Source organism: Gymnoscopelus braueri (genome assembly GCF_963280865.1).
Source record: "Gymnoscopelus braueri genome assembly, chromosome: 12".
NCBI lineage: Eukaryota > Metazoa > Chordata > Actinopteri > Myctophiformes > Myctophidae > Gymnoscopelus > Gymnoscopelus braueri.
The window spans coordinates 20,179,761-20,194,842 of record NC_137614.1 but is presented as its reverse complement, the minus strand read 5'-3'; the positions used below and the strand labels follow the sequence as shown (position 1 = coordinate 20,194,842).

Here is a 15,082-nt window from a genome sequence, read left to right as displayed (position 1 = left end):
CTGGCTAGCATCTCTGCATCATGTAATGTAGGCCTGCATTGTCAAGCAAGTCATGCCCAAAGATAGGGTTTGTTTGTGTAAATAAAGACACTTTGATAGCCTTGTTGACTGGTGTGGGAGGTTGTTTTGTCTGACAAGAAGAGTGTGAGAGAATCCGTAATGTCTACCTGCAGTGCTGGGGCTGGGACAACTGTGGGGGAAGCTCATGCCAACATGAAATCAAGACATGGAAATGGGAGAGAGGAGGAAGAGAGAAAGGGCACGAAAAAGAAAAAGTCAGAATGAGACCAAGAACATTAGTAAATGGCCAACTTTGGGTAGTTCTGTGAAATGCTGTGAAATAGGAAGCTGTGGGTTTTGGCCTAGTGTGTATTATATTCAGCCTGTCTGTGTATGACAGCTGAAAGGTGAGTACAGTGCTGACTGGGCCAAACCAAACCAAACCAAACCAGTGCAACAGACTAGAGGTGGTCAGGACTCAGGAGCCGAGTCAAATGTGTCAGAAAACATTGAACCCTGTCGTAGCCAAAGTCGTGGTTGGGCTAATGAGTAGGCTAGTTTGGGCTGAATGACAGTACATACGATACGACAGTTTGGTGTCTTTGGCTAAAAGTTAGGCTAAGTTGGTTAAACATTCTTCTAGGATAAGGCTCATAAATTGAAAATAAAAAACACTTACCTAAATGAGAAGAGAATGCTAAAACGACTGTCGCCTCTCGTCTCCCCAAATTGACCTCGTTGACTTGGAAATACGTCACAAACGTGTTTATTATTTTTGCACTAATATCAATTATTTTATTTTTTCCATAAACATCATTCCATGTTTTGGACAGGTGACATAACATTTAGCGTCAGGAATTCTAGTCAGCCTACCTACATACAGACTTTCCAATACATACGTGGTCTGTATTTATACTTCTTTACAAAACACGACTGGTCTGCAGAATTTTGAACCAGAAACCTTGAGGATAAATTAAGTAGTTTAGGAACTAGCTAAGTGTTGTGACGGTAAGAGAGCGCCATCTGCTGGACAAAGGTATTAAAACAGTGAACATTTGAAAGCATGACGTGCAGTAGTGTAAAGTAACTAAGTACATTTACTTACTTTTACTAAGTACAATTTTGAAGTACTTTTACTTTGCTGTACTTCCAATTTTCAATACTTTTACTTATACTCCACTACATATCAGTGACAATTTTATTTATTTTTTTCTCCACTACAATTATTTGAAAACTTTAGTTACTGGTTACTTTATCAAATTTAAATTACAAAACATACATTAACCACTTTGGCTCTATTTAAACTTTGGCTATTTGAAAATAGCCGATTTACAAGCTCACAATGCGTCGCATCTGCTATTTTCAAAGCATTCTTCTACATTTGGAAACTTGTGAAATGGGACATTCTGCAAAATTAGTACTTTTACTTTCAGTACTCAAGAATTTAATGTGAATACTTTTGTACTTTTACTCAAGCCAATTTAGAATACCGAACTTTTTCTTGTAACAGAGTATTTTAAATTGTGGTATTGGTACTTTTAATGAAGAACAAAATGTGAGTACTTCTTCCACCTCTGATGAGTGATGACCATAGAGTTAGTGATGACGTGTAAAACGGATACGGAAGTACATTCCAGATCGTAAACAACAGCAGAGACTCAAGTGAGTTGCTGTGAAGATGGTGTACGTGTCCAACGGTAAGTGGCTTTAAACGTTATTAACGATCTTTCATCGGCATTTTGAGCATCTAACTAGACATTCACATGTTTCTTCTGTCGGCGATTCGTCGTTCAAAACGTTGAAGTTGGTTTGATCGGTGGACGGTGGCCCAGCGGTGTTTTGACAAGCCTAGCTTGCTAACAATAGCTTGTGTCTCTGACAAGTTAGGTTCACACAACAAAGTTAAACTTGTTTGTTTTTAGGCGACGTATATGTATTGCCTTGTAAATACAGTATGCTTAGGCTGACAATATTCCCAAGTTCACCTGCTACACTGGGTGTCGTTGGCGTCAGCCGGCATTGATTTGTCAATGGTCTACTTTTAATGGATTTTTAGCATTCCATGGACATTACTTGCTGCTTTGGGTGACAAGAGATGACGTATGATATGTGCCAGTACATTGTCTTCCCCTTGGTTTGTTGATGGGGTCATCATGTCATATCTCTTGTCTTCTACCTTCTCCTGTCTTCCCCCTGTTGTGTGCCCCTCCTTTCCTCCCCTACTCTTTCAGGTCAGGTTCTTGACAGCAGGACGCAGTCGCCATGGCGACTATCCTTGCTGGTTGACCTGTTTTGGGGAGCAGTGGAGTTCATTGGCCTGTTGTGAGTCAACCACCTCAGATCTGTCAAACACACGTCACTCATATACCATAATAATATATAAACATACACACATTAATGATACTTTAATTATGACATACAATAATGCCCAACTGACGGTGTCAACACATCTAATTCACTTCGAGTGATACCAACAAGACAGGGTCTAATAAACGCGTGGCTCGCTCAAGGATCTCAGACTTCATGTTGCCATTCTATGATGTCAGTCATCTGTGTGTGAAATTTGCTACTTCCATGGCCCTTCTGGCAGCGTGTGCAAGAAATGTGACAATCAGTCCAATGAATTGTGAGATTGGCCCTTGACACAGACCCGTGTGTGTGTGTGTGTGTGTGTGTGTGTGTGTGTGTGTGTGTGTGTGTGTGTGTGTGTAGCTATTCTTGCAAACCACTGGACTGATTGGCACCAAACTTTCATTTCATAATGGAAGTCAAAGGGACTCTGGGACGCTGAATCCTTGCCCAAATTTGGAGTCATACGTTAAAGACGGCGAACAGACATGATTCCTAGATGAATGATGTCACAGGCTATCTACATGAAGCCTGAGGTCCATATAGGAACCCTGCCTTTCTCATGTGGATCCTGTGATATCAGTTGTCATGGTAGTTCAACTGGATCATTGTTTGTTTTGCTTTAAACCAGGTCAGGTCCTGTCTAATCTTTCAAGACAGATCCTGCTGCGGGATGGGTTCCCAGATTGGGTCCTGCATTATATTTTCCTTTTTGTCCCATTTCTTCAATTTCAAAATAATCCTAAATATTTAAACTGCTCCTTGTCCTCCAGCTTCCAGTCTCTGGTTCAGCCTGATCTGACAAAAAATGGAAAATCTGGTTCCTCAGGATTCAATGATGGCAAAGGGTAGGTCCTACTCTCTTGTCTGCTTGTCTTCTAATGCTCGGTGAATGAGTCCTGCCTATATGTGCAAATTGGCTCTCTGACTAGCAATGTTTAAAACAAAACCGCTGAAATACAATTATAAAGTGTTGTAGATTTGGTTGCTTGTCATTTCACTCATTGAGGCTTGGTTTTAATTGTTGATAACTTGCAGAAGAGGAAACGGCCTCCTAATGAACATAATTTGTATGTAACACTGATATGCAATTTGTATGCCTTGGTGTATGTCATGTCCTATTACTGCATGACAGAATTGAATCCCAATGCTTTTACCATGCATTGAATACTCCCTTGTGCGATGCATTTAACTTATCACAGTGGTTCCATCACCAGGGTGATTCATTTTGATATGCTTTATTTAACTTGATATAACTGATATTGTTTTCTCTCATCTCCCCTTTGTTCCACTTCACCCCTCATGCTGTTTCTCTTGCTTATGTAGTCCCCCAGGTCCCCCTGGTGGTAGGAGGAGGATGGGCAGGATAAACCATGGTGGAGGCCCCAGTGCTCCACCCATGGGAGGAGGAGGAGGATGAGGAAGGTAAGCTCCCTGCCCTGACCCTTTACATTATGGACAAAGAGGTTGGCCTTTAATCCTGGGCCCCTGTACTGCTGACTGTACATTACTATCACCTACATTACAAGCAACCAACAGTCAATGAGTGCAAGGAGCCATTGTAATTGTGAATTTTCCAGTAAGATGGGGGAGCCAAGGAGAGATGTTTAAAAATATATATATATAATATGAACTTCCAATTTGATTTTGATCTATTTTCCTCTCATCCCTACCAATTTGCTTTTCTCTCCAGGTAAACGCCTACACGTATAGTGTAGGCATGGGGCGTGGTGGCACAGCCTCTCTCTGTTCAGAACCTGAGCGATGATGTCTCACGCCCCCTCCTCATTGGTTGCCTCTGCCATTGGCAGATTCTTGACGCCTCCCTGGGAATTCCTACACGTAGGGGCCAGGATGGCTGAACATGGCAGCTGCACGTCACTTCCTCCCTTCCTATTCCTGATAACTCCCCCAAACCCCACACAGTAAAACCATCTTTGTTTCATCCATTTGTAACTCTTGAGTGTACAGTGCAAATGTAACCAAATTGACCAGTTACATTTGTACCCTCGGTTAAATTAACACTGAGGGAATTTTAATAGTCACAATGGTATCTCACAGGGATGTAAATGTTACGGTCCTCCCGCTGAGAATGAATTATAGAAGAAGTTAGTTTGTCATTGTTTTGTATCCTTCTGTTTGAATAAAGATTTGCGCTGTTTAAACATGTTTATGCTGTATCATTCCAGAACCACAAGTTCTAATGATAATGTATCTGGAACTTTATACTATTTAACTCAAATAGTTTTATACCATTAAATAAACTTTTGCTACTGCTTATAGATTTGATGTGACATTTGAGCCTATACACATCCTGTTTAAACATTTGCTCATCAGATGGTCTGGAGCTTTGACAAGTAAGCATAGTAATACCCAAGGGTAGAGAAAGGTTTTGTTTAAATTTATTTAGTTATAAAGTTGCCGTGTCTAGTGAAAAATGTTGGTGCACTAGTATGTACAGACTATTAAGAGGTTGAAGAACCCATTTCAGTTTGTCGGGGGAAAAAGAAAATACACTGGGTGACAATTAATACAGATTCAGATTTGTGATTAAAATGTACAAAAATCATGTACTGGCATTCATTTCATTTCAGAAGGATGCAGTGAGAGGCAGGAGAGATATATAAACATGGTATGGGTTTTAACCACTGGGATGCACACATACTGGTACTTATAAATTAGTTGGCAACCATCTCATGTTTCAGCTTTATCATGTTGGAAAAACAAACAGTTTAGGACAGTATTTTCTAATCTTCTCTGATGTCTCCCATGTGTATTCCCTCTGGTTCCTCTCTCTCTGAACCATTTTAATATCCAAATTATTCTCTTCAATATACTTCATTGTAAGACGAATAGCGAAAGTAGGCGATCTACAAGCTCACAACACATTGCATTTGAAATTGTTTTATGACTGCCAAAGCAGAAGCCTCCCTTTCCTCCACATGAAGGTCCAAGCACAGGGGGAGCCACAGAGCAGAGGGGAATACTAGGGACTCAGTGCCTTGCTAAAGGCCACTTCAGCAGTACAGTGACACATGAGACTTGAACCCTGTTTCTCTACCACCATACTGACCTTTGTCTTACAGTATGTACTTTGCCTTATTTGTTTTACTAGTTCATTTCATGTGGATGGTCTCTGTGTCCCAAGGTCTGAGGAAGAGCCTGGTGACTCGAAACGTTACCACCATTAAATACTTGCATATGGGAGCATAATACTGGTGTGTGTTCTCCGTGTTCACCAGACAAATACGGCCCTTGCAGATGTTTTCATTTCATGTGGACATTTTCTGTGGTCACCAGACGAAAGCGGCCCTCTCGCGGAGCATGCAGACGTTTTCATTCCATGTGGACATTCTCTGTGTTCACCAGACGAATGCGGCCCTCTCGCGTAGCATGCGGACGCCAAAGCGATCCCACTCTCTCTGGTGGATCCACATCTCCTGGGTGGTGTCCAAACACGCCAGCACCGCCCCGCCTTTCCACGAGATCAGACGAGGGTCCATGTCCTGCAGAACGTGCACACACGTATATCACTACACTTAAAATATATATTTAAGTGGCCTACCAACAACGTCAAATTATTAAGTAACAAAATATCTATATAGTTAAATATCCATTGACTACTGGCAAATGCATCAAATTACTTATGTGCCCAGTGACCGATGCATGCCAGATTTGAATTTAGTAACATGGATGATTTATTGATTATTTGGGTGGCGTAAATTCCCCAATCCCCACCAGGGTGCATTATAGGATACCAAGTACAGACAATAGAAATCATCTGCACTCTAAAGTAAACCAAAACATTTGATTCCAATTTTGAAGATGATTGCTATGGTTGGAAAGGATAGTAAAATAAGCTCCTTGTTGAACTTTGTTTGGAATTAACCAAAATCCTGTGTATGATTATGGTTCCAGCACAGGCATTGAGGTTCTCATTTACAGTCAGTTCATGTCCCTCTTGAGGACCATTTCAGGTCTAAGTTACCCTTTTTATTAAGGCATTTCTGTTTTATTCGATATTACGGTGGAAAAAGAAAAAGGCCGGGAGGACAGAAAGGGGTAACCACTAAAGCTTTATTTTATACATACCGCAGTCCAACGACAATGTTGTGCGGCAAAAATAGTTGATCTACAAGCTCACAACACATCTCAATGTATTGTGAGCTTCTACATCTGCTTTAAAAATATATATATTATGTACTAAGTTGCCGAAAATAGGGACACCAGATTTAAAGTGGTTAAAGAGGCTATGAGGCAGATTCGTTCTCCCTTCACAACTAGATCTTTGCCTACGTGGTACATTCACCAAGTGGCTGAGTCACCACTCACCATAAGTACCACGGAATTGCCAATCAGGTTGAGGCCTACACAGTAAAATCCTCTGTTAATCTAACTCGGAGAGTAAAAACTGTCTGTTAGTCTTTGTACTACATACAGTATCAGATCACCTTGGGACGTGTGATGACTTCCACATTGTCGACCAGCCTCCTGAAAGAGGGCGGCATCTTGTTGATGATGCGATGGAGTAGGAACTCCTGGGCACCATGGAACATCAGGCCTCCACCCACCACCAGGATGGAGCTGTACATCTTACGCTTTGTCTCATCAGATGCTACCAAATAAAGAAAGATATGTTTAATTAAACAGGAGGTCTTACTACTGGTGTCAAAAGTCGATGGCAATTGATTTTTTTACTCTTTATTTGTAAAAGAATGTAAACTATTTTTATATAATTTCTTTGTGAACGGAAATATGTTTTTTCACCATGTTGTGATTAATACGTTTGTGGAAAACAATATATATAAATAAAATAAGAAGTCTTAAGTTCTTACACAACAGCTTTTTTTTTGTGTGAGATTACATTTCCAAAATACGTATATCTTTTCGATCTGTTGTTTGTGTCATTGCTACGTACATACACACAGATCTTTATTCGGAACCAGGTTGATTTTTCACCATGGATAAAGGCATCAACCTGTATGAATGAATGATGCATCGACTATACGAGTCGTTTTGATGTGAGATTTTTGTATTGTTTATTCGTCATGTCCCCAGTTTGCAAGGACCTTTAGAACATAGTCTTATGTTACAGAAATTGCCCTTCCTGTCCTAAAACCATTATTTGCTTTCTTCTAAATGTCGCTCCTCACCACAACAGTCGATGCTGTGCAGTATGGCCTTGTCCAGGCCCAGGGCCTTGCTCTCAAACTGGCTCATGATGGCCGTCTTCCTGGAGAGCAGGCTAGAGGGGGGCTCCTCTACCTCTCCGGCCCCTAGAAGGCCCTCACCCTGGGAAGGCCCCAGTTCCATCTCTGTCTGGCTCCCAACACCAAAACCACTGCCTCCACCACCGCCGCCACCACCCCTGGGGGGGTCAGAGGGGTCGCCGCTCCCTCCCTGTCCACTCAGCTCGCCTTCCACACCTCCTCCAGGTCTGGAGATGGTCTTCCTGTCTGCAGAGGATTTAGAGGACTGGAGAAGGGTGGGGAGAGAGAAAAGGGAGGTGGGAGAAAGGAGAGGGACAGGAAGAGATTGAAGATGGAGGAGATGGGGAGAATGAAGCGGAAATGGGAGTGAACAGAGAGAGAAAGGCAAAGAGCAGGAACAGACATAAATAGTGAGTGTGAATGTGTGTGTGTGTGTGTGTGTGTGTGTGTGTGTGTGTGTGTGTGTGTGTGTGTGTGTGTGTGTTACCTGGTCCTGTTTACTCTGGGTGCCCAGCAGGTAGTGCTCATCGTGAGGATCCTCTGGGTCACCTTGGGAGCGGTACTGCAGTGATGTCATCTTCTGACCCACAATGCCAAATGTTGTAGGATAGAACAGACCCATAGGTGCCTGAAATGAAGAAATGTGAATGAGAGAGAGACAGAGAGTATGCTGGGTGTGTGTGCGTGCGTGTGCTAAAAAGGCAGAAATTGTTCTTTGGCATTTGTAATAAATTACCTGTAATTTCTCATCTCCTAGCCGAACTTGGAACAGAAGAGCTGGGGCTTCTGGGAAACGTGTGCGGAACTCATGATCTTGTAGTCCTGATATGTCCTTTTGGAATAGTGCGGAGGAAAAGAAAAACAAGTATTGTGTTTGTGTTCAAAGTCCTGAATTCTGTGTCCTCCTCTTTGCAGTTGAGGAGAGCAATGGTAGTTATCGAAATTGTGCTGAAAGGGTGCTCTCATGAAGGTAGTAGGATGTCCTCAAGTTGTGTACACACACACAAACCTGATTTAAGTGACAGAAGGTCTCTTTGAGCTGTTGTAGTAGCTGACAGTCGAGTCTATTGGACAGTTGACATTCTCTGTAGGGGAAGCCTGCCCTCTGCAGGAGCCAAAAGAAACTGCGAGTCACATCTGACCCACCATATGCCAGACATAACCTGCAGGCAGAAAGGCAAAATAACATACAGACACAAGTTGAATTGTACACAATATATTATAAATACATTTTAAAAAATGGTTTTGTTTTTACAGTGTGACTCTATAGGAGGCTGTCTGTCTGTGTGCTTGTGCAGAGCTAATCTCGCAAACCGCTGGACCGATCAGCAATATGATTCTATTGTTCAGAGAAGGGAGCAATACAGCTTTTTTAAAGTGATGCTCAAGTTTGGCATTGGCATGCTAAAGTTCAGCATCTGAAGATGAAGCATCCAACCATCCATTACTAGTTCACTGCGGGGTCATGTCATTGTATTGTCAAGCATGCATGTGTAAACGATGGTGCCAATCACAAAGATGGTGCCACAAAATGGCCCTGTCCCACAAAATGATTACCTCTCAAATTGAAGGGCTCTATGAGGAGGACACTATACAAAATATTTGCAAAAGCTTAAAAGCAGGCTCTAACCATAGACTAACATCTTGATACAACTTGATATTAATAAATTACTGTGCACTGATTTTGTTATTCTAGATACACTTCCCAACAAAAGTCTCTATACAAGTAACTTAAAAAATAATGTTTTAGTGCACTAAACAGCATATCTCCTTGTTCCTGACAGAGAATGTACATCTGTAAACTTACATAAATAAACATGCTGTGTAGTGTGCACACATAGTATCCCACAGCATCTCTTTGATGTTGTTTGCTTAAAGCAGCACTATGTAAAAATCTTTTAAAATAATTATTTAGTCCAATCTATATGGTAGAGTATGTTAACTCATTCAGTGAAAAACACGTGAAACACGTCAATGGCACTCAATGAGTTAATACAATATAACTTTACAATTGGGGTGGTTGTATTTGGTCTCCCTGCTCTTCTATTGAGACATTTAGACTGTGTCAAAGGTCATGTCTCGCCTAGACACAAGATCTGACACAAATTTTGACCTGATGGTCAAGATTCAATTTATCCCCTGAGCAAGCAGGCAGGCTCTATTAGCTCAAAAGGTAAAAATTTCAGATTCGTCCCATCCCTTGTGCCTATTTTCGGTGCGTGAAATGTAAATTAAGCAAAAGAGTACATGGGGAAACGTTTCATGTCAGGGCTTCTAGCTCCTACCTGGAGTTGCGGTGGGACACCCCGTCCTCTACGCAGCACAGGCTGGTCTTCTGGTCCCCAACATCCACCACACAGGCACTGCTCAGCCCACTGCCAAACGTAGCGCACACCGACTCCTGGTGCACAATGATGGCTGCATGCACAGGATGGGACACAGGGTTACACTGTGATTGTGTAGTAGCGAGTACTGCACTTCGCGCATGTGTGTGTGTGTGTGTGTGTGTGTGTGTGTGTGTGTGTGTGTGTATTGGGGGGGGGGGCATGCATTACCAGAGAAGCCCATGTTAAGAAGCAGCATGTTGACCAACTCCTTGATGTGCTGTCTGTTGTAGATGTCAGGCACCAATAGGATGCACCTGTAATACTGACAACCAATCAGAAACGGTTAACAGCCAAACATGATACTGACTACATACAGTATACTGTGTGTGTGTGTGTGTGTGTGTGTGTGTGTGTGTGTGTGTGTGTGTGTGTGTGTGTGCGTGTGCGTGTGCGTGTGTGTGTACACACACACACACACACACACACACACAGTATAGATATTATATTATTATTATTACATATTTTGAGATGGGCCCTTTCAAGGGATTCAAACTCGCAGCGACAATGACAATGCCTGAATGGTGAATGAATAATGGATGTCTTTTACCTTCAGGTCTTTGAGGGGGATCTCAAGGTTTTTCTGGATGACGTGGGTCCAGATGGTCTCCAGGTCTGTCAGGACAGCCGTCAGAGAGCCCCCTGGGCCAGTGTGCACATTGAGCTGTCCCCTCACCATGGGCCAGTGGATGTCATAACAATCTGATGGGTTCACATACAGCGCCTGCAGGAGCAAGGGAGGAGAGAATGAAGATGGAGGTTGGGAGACAGAATGAAAGATCATTAGAGATAGAGAGAACAACACAGAGGAAGAGTAGGACAGAGAAATGGAGAGAGTCACAAATGATGAGAATGTAAGATGGAGAGAATCATTATGAGGAGGAGAGGTTAGGGAGGCAAGCAGACAGAATGACAAACCCCAAAACAAAAAGGGTGAGCTACAAAGAAAGTGTAGCTCATTTCACAGGATATAGACTCATTAACACAGACTCACTGACCTCGTCCCCCACCAGGTACTGAGGGTGGTGGGCTGTGCTGGTCCACTTCACCCTGGAGCTGCTGTCCAAAACCCCTGGACGGATCTGACGGTTGTATGACCTGGCCTGAGGGTGGACGAATGCACGCACACGCGCACACACACACACACACACACACTGTTTTTGCATTGTTATCCTTACTCATTTGTTCTGTTTTATTGTACTTCAATAGTCTTACTAACATTCTAAGTTTAAACCCTCATACCATGCAAATGTACACAGAAATAAAGGGGGGGGGGAAGCAACAAAAAAAGGGAAAACAAATGTACCTATGTAGCTCTGTAACTATGTACTCCCAATTTTCCCTAATAAAAATATTTAAAAAAAAACATCACTAAAACTAGAAACAAGCATCTTATGGCCGTTTGAAGAATAAGATGAGATTTATAAATAAAAAAAGGAAACAACAATGTGTGGTGCTGATGAGAGGAACCAAGTGCCTTATTGTTGCCATTAGCAACCCTCACTAAGACATACAGCATCCTTCTCCTCCCCACACACACACACACAGATATGCCCAACACAAAGAAGACACCATACAACACACGCACGCACGGCACACACACACACACACCTGTTCAGCTGAAACTGGCGTCCTCCGGACCCCATTTGACATCTTCTTGGACCAGATGGCCTGATCAACCATTTTAAGACCATTCTGCCTCTGTTCACCACTCTCTGGTTTCTGTTGGAGAGAGCAGTACAGGGGAATAGAATGAAGGTCCCCAGGACTCCGGGGATATGCAACTTTCCATTGCATATTCCTATTCCCTATTTATAAGATTTTTTTTTAAATCTACAAAGTTGTGTACACTAGTTATTTAAGTGCAGTGGAACAACAATGAGCCAGCTAGATAAAGACAGGCAGACTAAAGACTATTATAATCACATTAGTAACTTACATTCAGACCCTCTCTTATTAGCCATGGATCTTCATGTTTGGGCTGTCCATTCTGCTTGTGTCTGCGGCCTATCACATGTGGGATTGTCACTGGAAGCGTATCAGTTGCTCTGCCGATTCTGAGTGACCTCGAACCAGGGTGGATGACAACTACAAAGTTGCTTTGTATTTGCTGAAAAAAAGATAGAACATCATAATCTACAGTACAATACCAATTCAAGCCATGCATTAGGATGACGATGGAAATTCCACCACAGCACCAGCCTACTAAAAAAGGCATTTTGTGATTACTGTTAAAAATACTGTTTTTACTATTATTTTATTATCCAGGTGAATGTAATCCCCCAGTGAATTCATATATTAAATCGAATATATATTAAGATGAGATGTAGAAGGTGACGAGGTAAAATGATGCTGAAGCCTATGGTACCTTGAGTCCTGCAAGTTACAAAAATATATATGTTGATACTAGTTTTTAAGTAAATATAAAGTAAGCGACAAGTATGATCAGGATTTTAATCTAGTGACAGATGTGAGAACAGCCTTGACCGACGCTAATGGAAAAATATCCCTATAGCTTCGGACAAGGATGTAACTTTATAGTACTCATATACGAGTCACTTCTGGGTTAGATTCTATCTCAAGTCACATCTTTACTTCTTGAAGAGGTTCTGGGATCGCCGGGGGGGCAATGGGTCGTTTGACCCCTCGCTGCTGCTCCTTGTCTTTCTCTTTCTCTCGCTCTTTTTCCTTCTCCTTCCCGTTTTCTTGTTCTCTCTCAGCTTGGGTCATTTTGACCGTTTCGTTGTTTTAACAAAACCAGTATTTTTCAAATAAGTGATTGAGAACTTAAAATTCCTTTCATAAACAAGCAAATCATAAGATGTAAAATTGTGGCCACTTCGCTTCATGGAGCTTTGCTGCCACTGGCACTGAAGAACAACATCACACTTCCGTATTTGGCCACGTGATACGAAGCAGCGCTACCTATTGGCTGACTGGAGTTTTCCCCTTAGCTCAGTTAAAGGAGTAGTTCATGCTTTTAAACAGCTAATACGCAGTGGTGGAAAAAGTATAAAAACATTTTACTCAAGTAAAACGTAAAAGTATCAATACTGCAATATAGAAATTATTCTGGGCACGCTCACACCTAGCCCTGGTTCAGACTCAGAGCGTTAGTGAGTTCCAGCTCACACCGCACTTTTATTCTACCTATGAGGGCGGATTCTGCCAATGCATTTCAATGGGAACTAGAAGGTACTGTTCCTGAAGAAACAGTGTGGGATCGCTAAGAATGTTGCTGGTATTGAGTATTGATAGTGTTAGTAGTGTTGAAGGTTTGAAAGGTTCTAAAGGTTTGAAAGGTTCTAAAGGTTTGAAAGGTTCTAAAGGGTTGAAAGGTTCTAAAGGTTTGAAAAGTTTGAAAGGTTTGAAAGGTTTGAAAGGTTTGAAAGGTTTTAAAGGTTCTAAAGGTTTGAAAGGTTTGAAAGGTTCTAAAGGTTTGAAAGGTTTGAAAGGTTTAAGAGGTTCTAAAGGTTTGAAAGGTTCTAAAGGTTTGAAAGGTTTGAAAGGTTTAAGAGGTTCTAAAGGTTTAAGAGGTTCTAAAGGTTTGAACGGTTCTAAAGGGTATTTACTTTAAATTATTTTTAGTCACTTTATTTACTTTAAAGTATTTTTTTCTAATTTTTTCAACTTTTAAGTATTTTTACTATTTTTTTCAACTTTTAAGTATTTTTACTATTTTTTTCAACTTTTAAGTATTTTTACTCATTTTGAGTACTTTTAAGTATTTTTACTCAATATAAGTACTCTTAAGTATTTTTACTCAAGGTATTTACTTTAAAGTATTTTTAGTCACTTTATTTACTTTAAAGTAGCTTTTACTAATTTTTACAACTTTTAAGTATTTGTACTTTTTTTTATCAACTTTTAAGTATTTTTACTATTTAAAAAGTGAAATATCTCTAAAAGTACAAATTATTTCAAAAATTCAAATGGTAGCCAATATGTCCTAAGTAGGCTGAACGTTATAGAGTTGGAACGGAGTTTCTATCTAAAAGTATGAATTTCTCCATTGAAATGAATGGGAGTTTTTTAGAAGTAAAAAGTGAAATATCTCTAAAAGTACAAATGATTTCAAAAATTCAAATGGTAGCCGATATGTCCTAAGTAGGCCGAACGTTGTAGAGTTGGAATGGAGTTTGTAGCTAAAAGTATGAAGGACTAGTTAGCCATCAAAAAACGGTGGGAATATAGTATATAATAACTAGAAGGTACTGTTCCTGAAGAAACAGTGTGGGATCGCTAAGAATGTTGCTGGTATTGAGTATTGATAGTGTTAGTAGTGTTATAGGTTTGAAAGGTTTGTAAGGTTTGAAAGGTTTGAAGGGTTTGAAGGGTTTGAAAGGTTCGAAAGGTTTAAGGTTTGAAAGGTTTAAAAGGATTGAAAGGTTTGAATGGTTCTAAAGGTTTGAAAGGTTCTAAAGGTTTTAAAGGTTTTAAAGGTTCTAAAGGTTCTAAAGGTTCTAAAGGTTCTAAAGGTTCTAAAGGTTTGAAAGGTTCTAAAGGTTTGAAAGGTTTTAAAGGTTCTAAAGGTTCTAAAGGTTCTAAAGGTTCTAAAGGTTCTAAAGGTTTGAAAGGTTCTAAAGGTTTAAGAGGTTCCAAAGGTTTGAAAGGTTTGAAAGGTTTGAAAAGTTTGAAAAGTTTGAAAAGTTTGAAAAGTTTGGAAGGTATAAGTATTTTTACTCATTTGAGTACTACTGGGTATGTTTACTCAATTTAAGTACTCTTAAAGGGATATTTCACTTTCAAATAAAATAAACATTAAAAATTAATATTTTTAAAAAATGGAAAAAGTTATGGCAAAATCACGGCCCCCTCACACATTAGTAGGACACTCTAATGCGTGAGGGGGCCGTGATTTTTCCATTACTTTTTTCATTTATTTTTAATATATTTTTTAAATGTTTATTTTATTTGAAAGTGAAATATCCCTTTAAGTATTGTTACTCAATGTATTTACTTTAAAATATTTTTAGTCACTTTATTTACTTTAAAGTATTTTTTACAAATTTTTACAACTTTTAAGTATTTTTACTCATTTTGAGTACTTTTAAGTATTTTTACTATTTTCTTCAACTTTTAAGTATTTTTACTCATTTTGAGTACTTTTAAGTATTTTTACTCAATATAAGTACTCTT

The 15,082-nt window shown here is 40.3% G+C and overlaps 2 protein-coding genes across 3 annotated transcripts; one reads left to right on the top strand and one right to left on the bottom strand.

The window, feature by feature from the left end:
- The first annotated feature begins 1,613 nt into the window (after window positions 1–1,613).
- selenok (selenoprotein K) lies at window positions 1,614–4,518 on the top strand. The gene is made up of 5 exons (XM_080444138.1): window positions 1,614–1,697; window positions 2,232–2,322; window positions 3,123–3,197; window positions 3,676–3,774; window positions 4,043–4,518. The coding sequence occupies exons 1-4, from the start codon at window positions 1,679–1,681 to the stop codon at window positions 3,767–3,769; spliced, it is 279 nt and encodes a 92-aa protein (XP_080300264.1). The 5' UTR covers window positions 1,614–1,678; the 3' UTR covers window positions 3,770–3,774; window positions 4,043–4,518.
- A 140-nt stretch (window positions 4,519–4,658) lies between these two features.
- On the bottom strand, window positions 4,659–12,804 carry actr8 (actin related protein 8). 2 transcript variants are annotated; one of them, XM_080444135.1, is made up of 13 exons: window positions 12,539–12,804; window positions 11,883–12,053; window positions 11,555–11,665; window positions 10,942–11,046; window positions 10,494–10,667; window positions 10,115–10,208; window positions 9,845–9,977; window positions 8,569–8,722; window positions 8,296–8,391; window positions 8,047–8,187; window positions 7,503–7,824; window positions 6,801–6,964; window positions 4,659–5,855 (listed from the first exon to the last, which is right to left on the bottom strand). In XM_080444135.1, the coding sequence occupies exons 1-13, from the start codon at window positions 12,671–12,673 to the stop codon at window positions 5,712–5,714; spliced, it is 1,944 nt and encodes a 647-aa protein (XP_080300261.1). In that variant the 5' UTR covers window positions 12,674–12,804; the 3' UTR covers window positions 4,659–5,711. The 2 variants fall into 2 exon arrangements, with proteins under 2 accessions (XP_080300261.1, XP_080300262.1); XM_080444136.1 differs by having other exon boundaries at window positions 5,729–5,855; window positions 6,788–6,964.
- Between the last annotated feature and the right edge of the window lie 2,278 nt (window positions 12,805–15,082).

Coding starts and splice junctions, on each gene's coding strand:
- selenok (XM_080444138.1), top strand. Junction 2,323..3,122: donor GTGGAGTTCATTGGCCTGTT/GTGAGTCAACCA, acceptor CTTGTCCTCCAG/CTTCCAGTCTCTGGTTCAGC. Junction 3,198..3,675: donor GGATTCAATGATGGCAAAGG/GTAGGTCCTACT, acceptor TTGCTTATGTAG/TCCCCCAGGTCCCCCTGGTG.
- actr8 (XM_080444135.1), bottom strand. CDS start 12,673: ATGACCCAAGCTGAGAGAGAACAAGAAAACGGGAAGGAGAAGGAAAAA. Junction 11,047..11,554: donor CGCCAGTTTCAGCTGAACAG/GTGTGTGTGTGT, acceptor GTCCACCCTCAG/GCCAGGTCATACAACCGTCA. Junction 6,965..7,502: donor GCACAGCATCGACTGTTGTG/GTGAGGAGCGAC, acceptor TTTATTTGGTAG/CATCTGATGAGACAAAGCGT.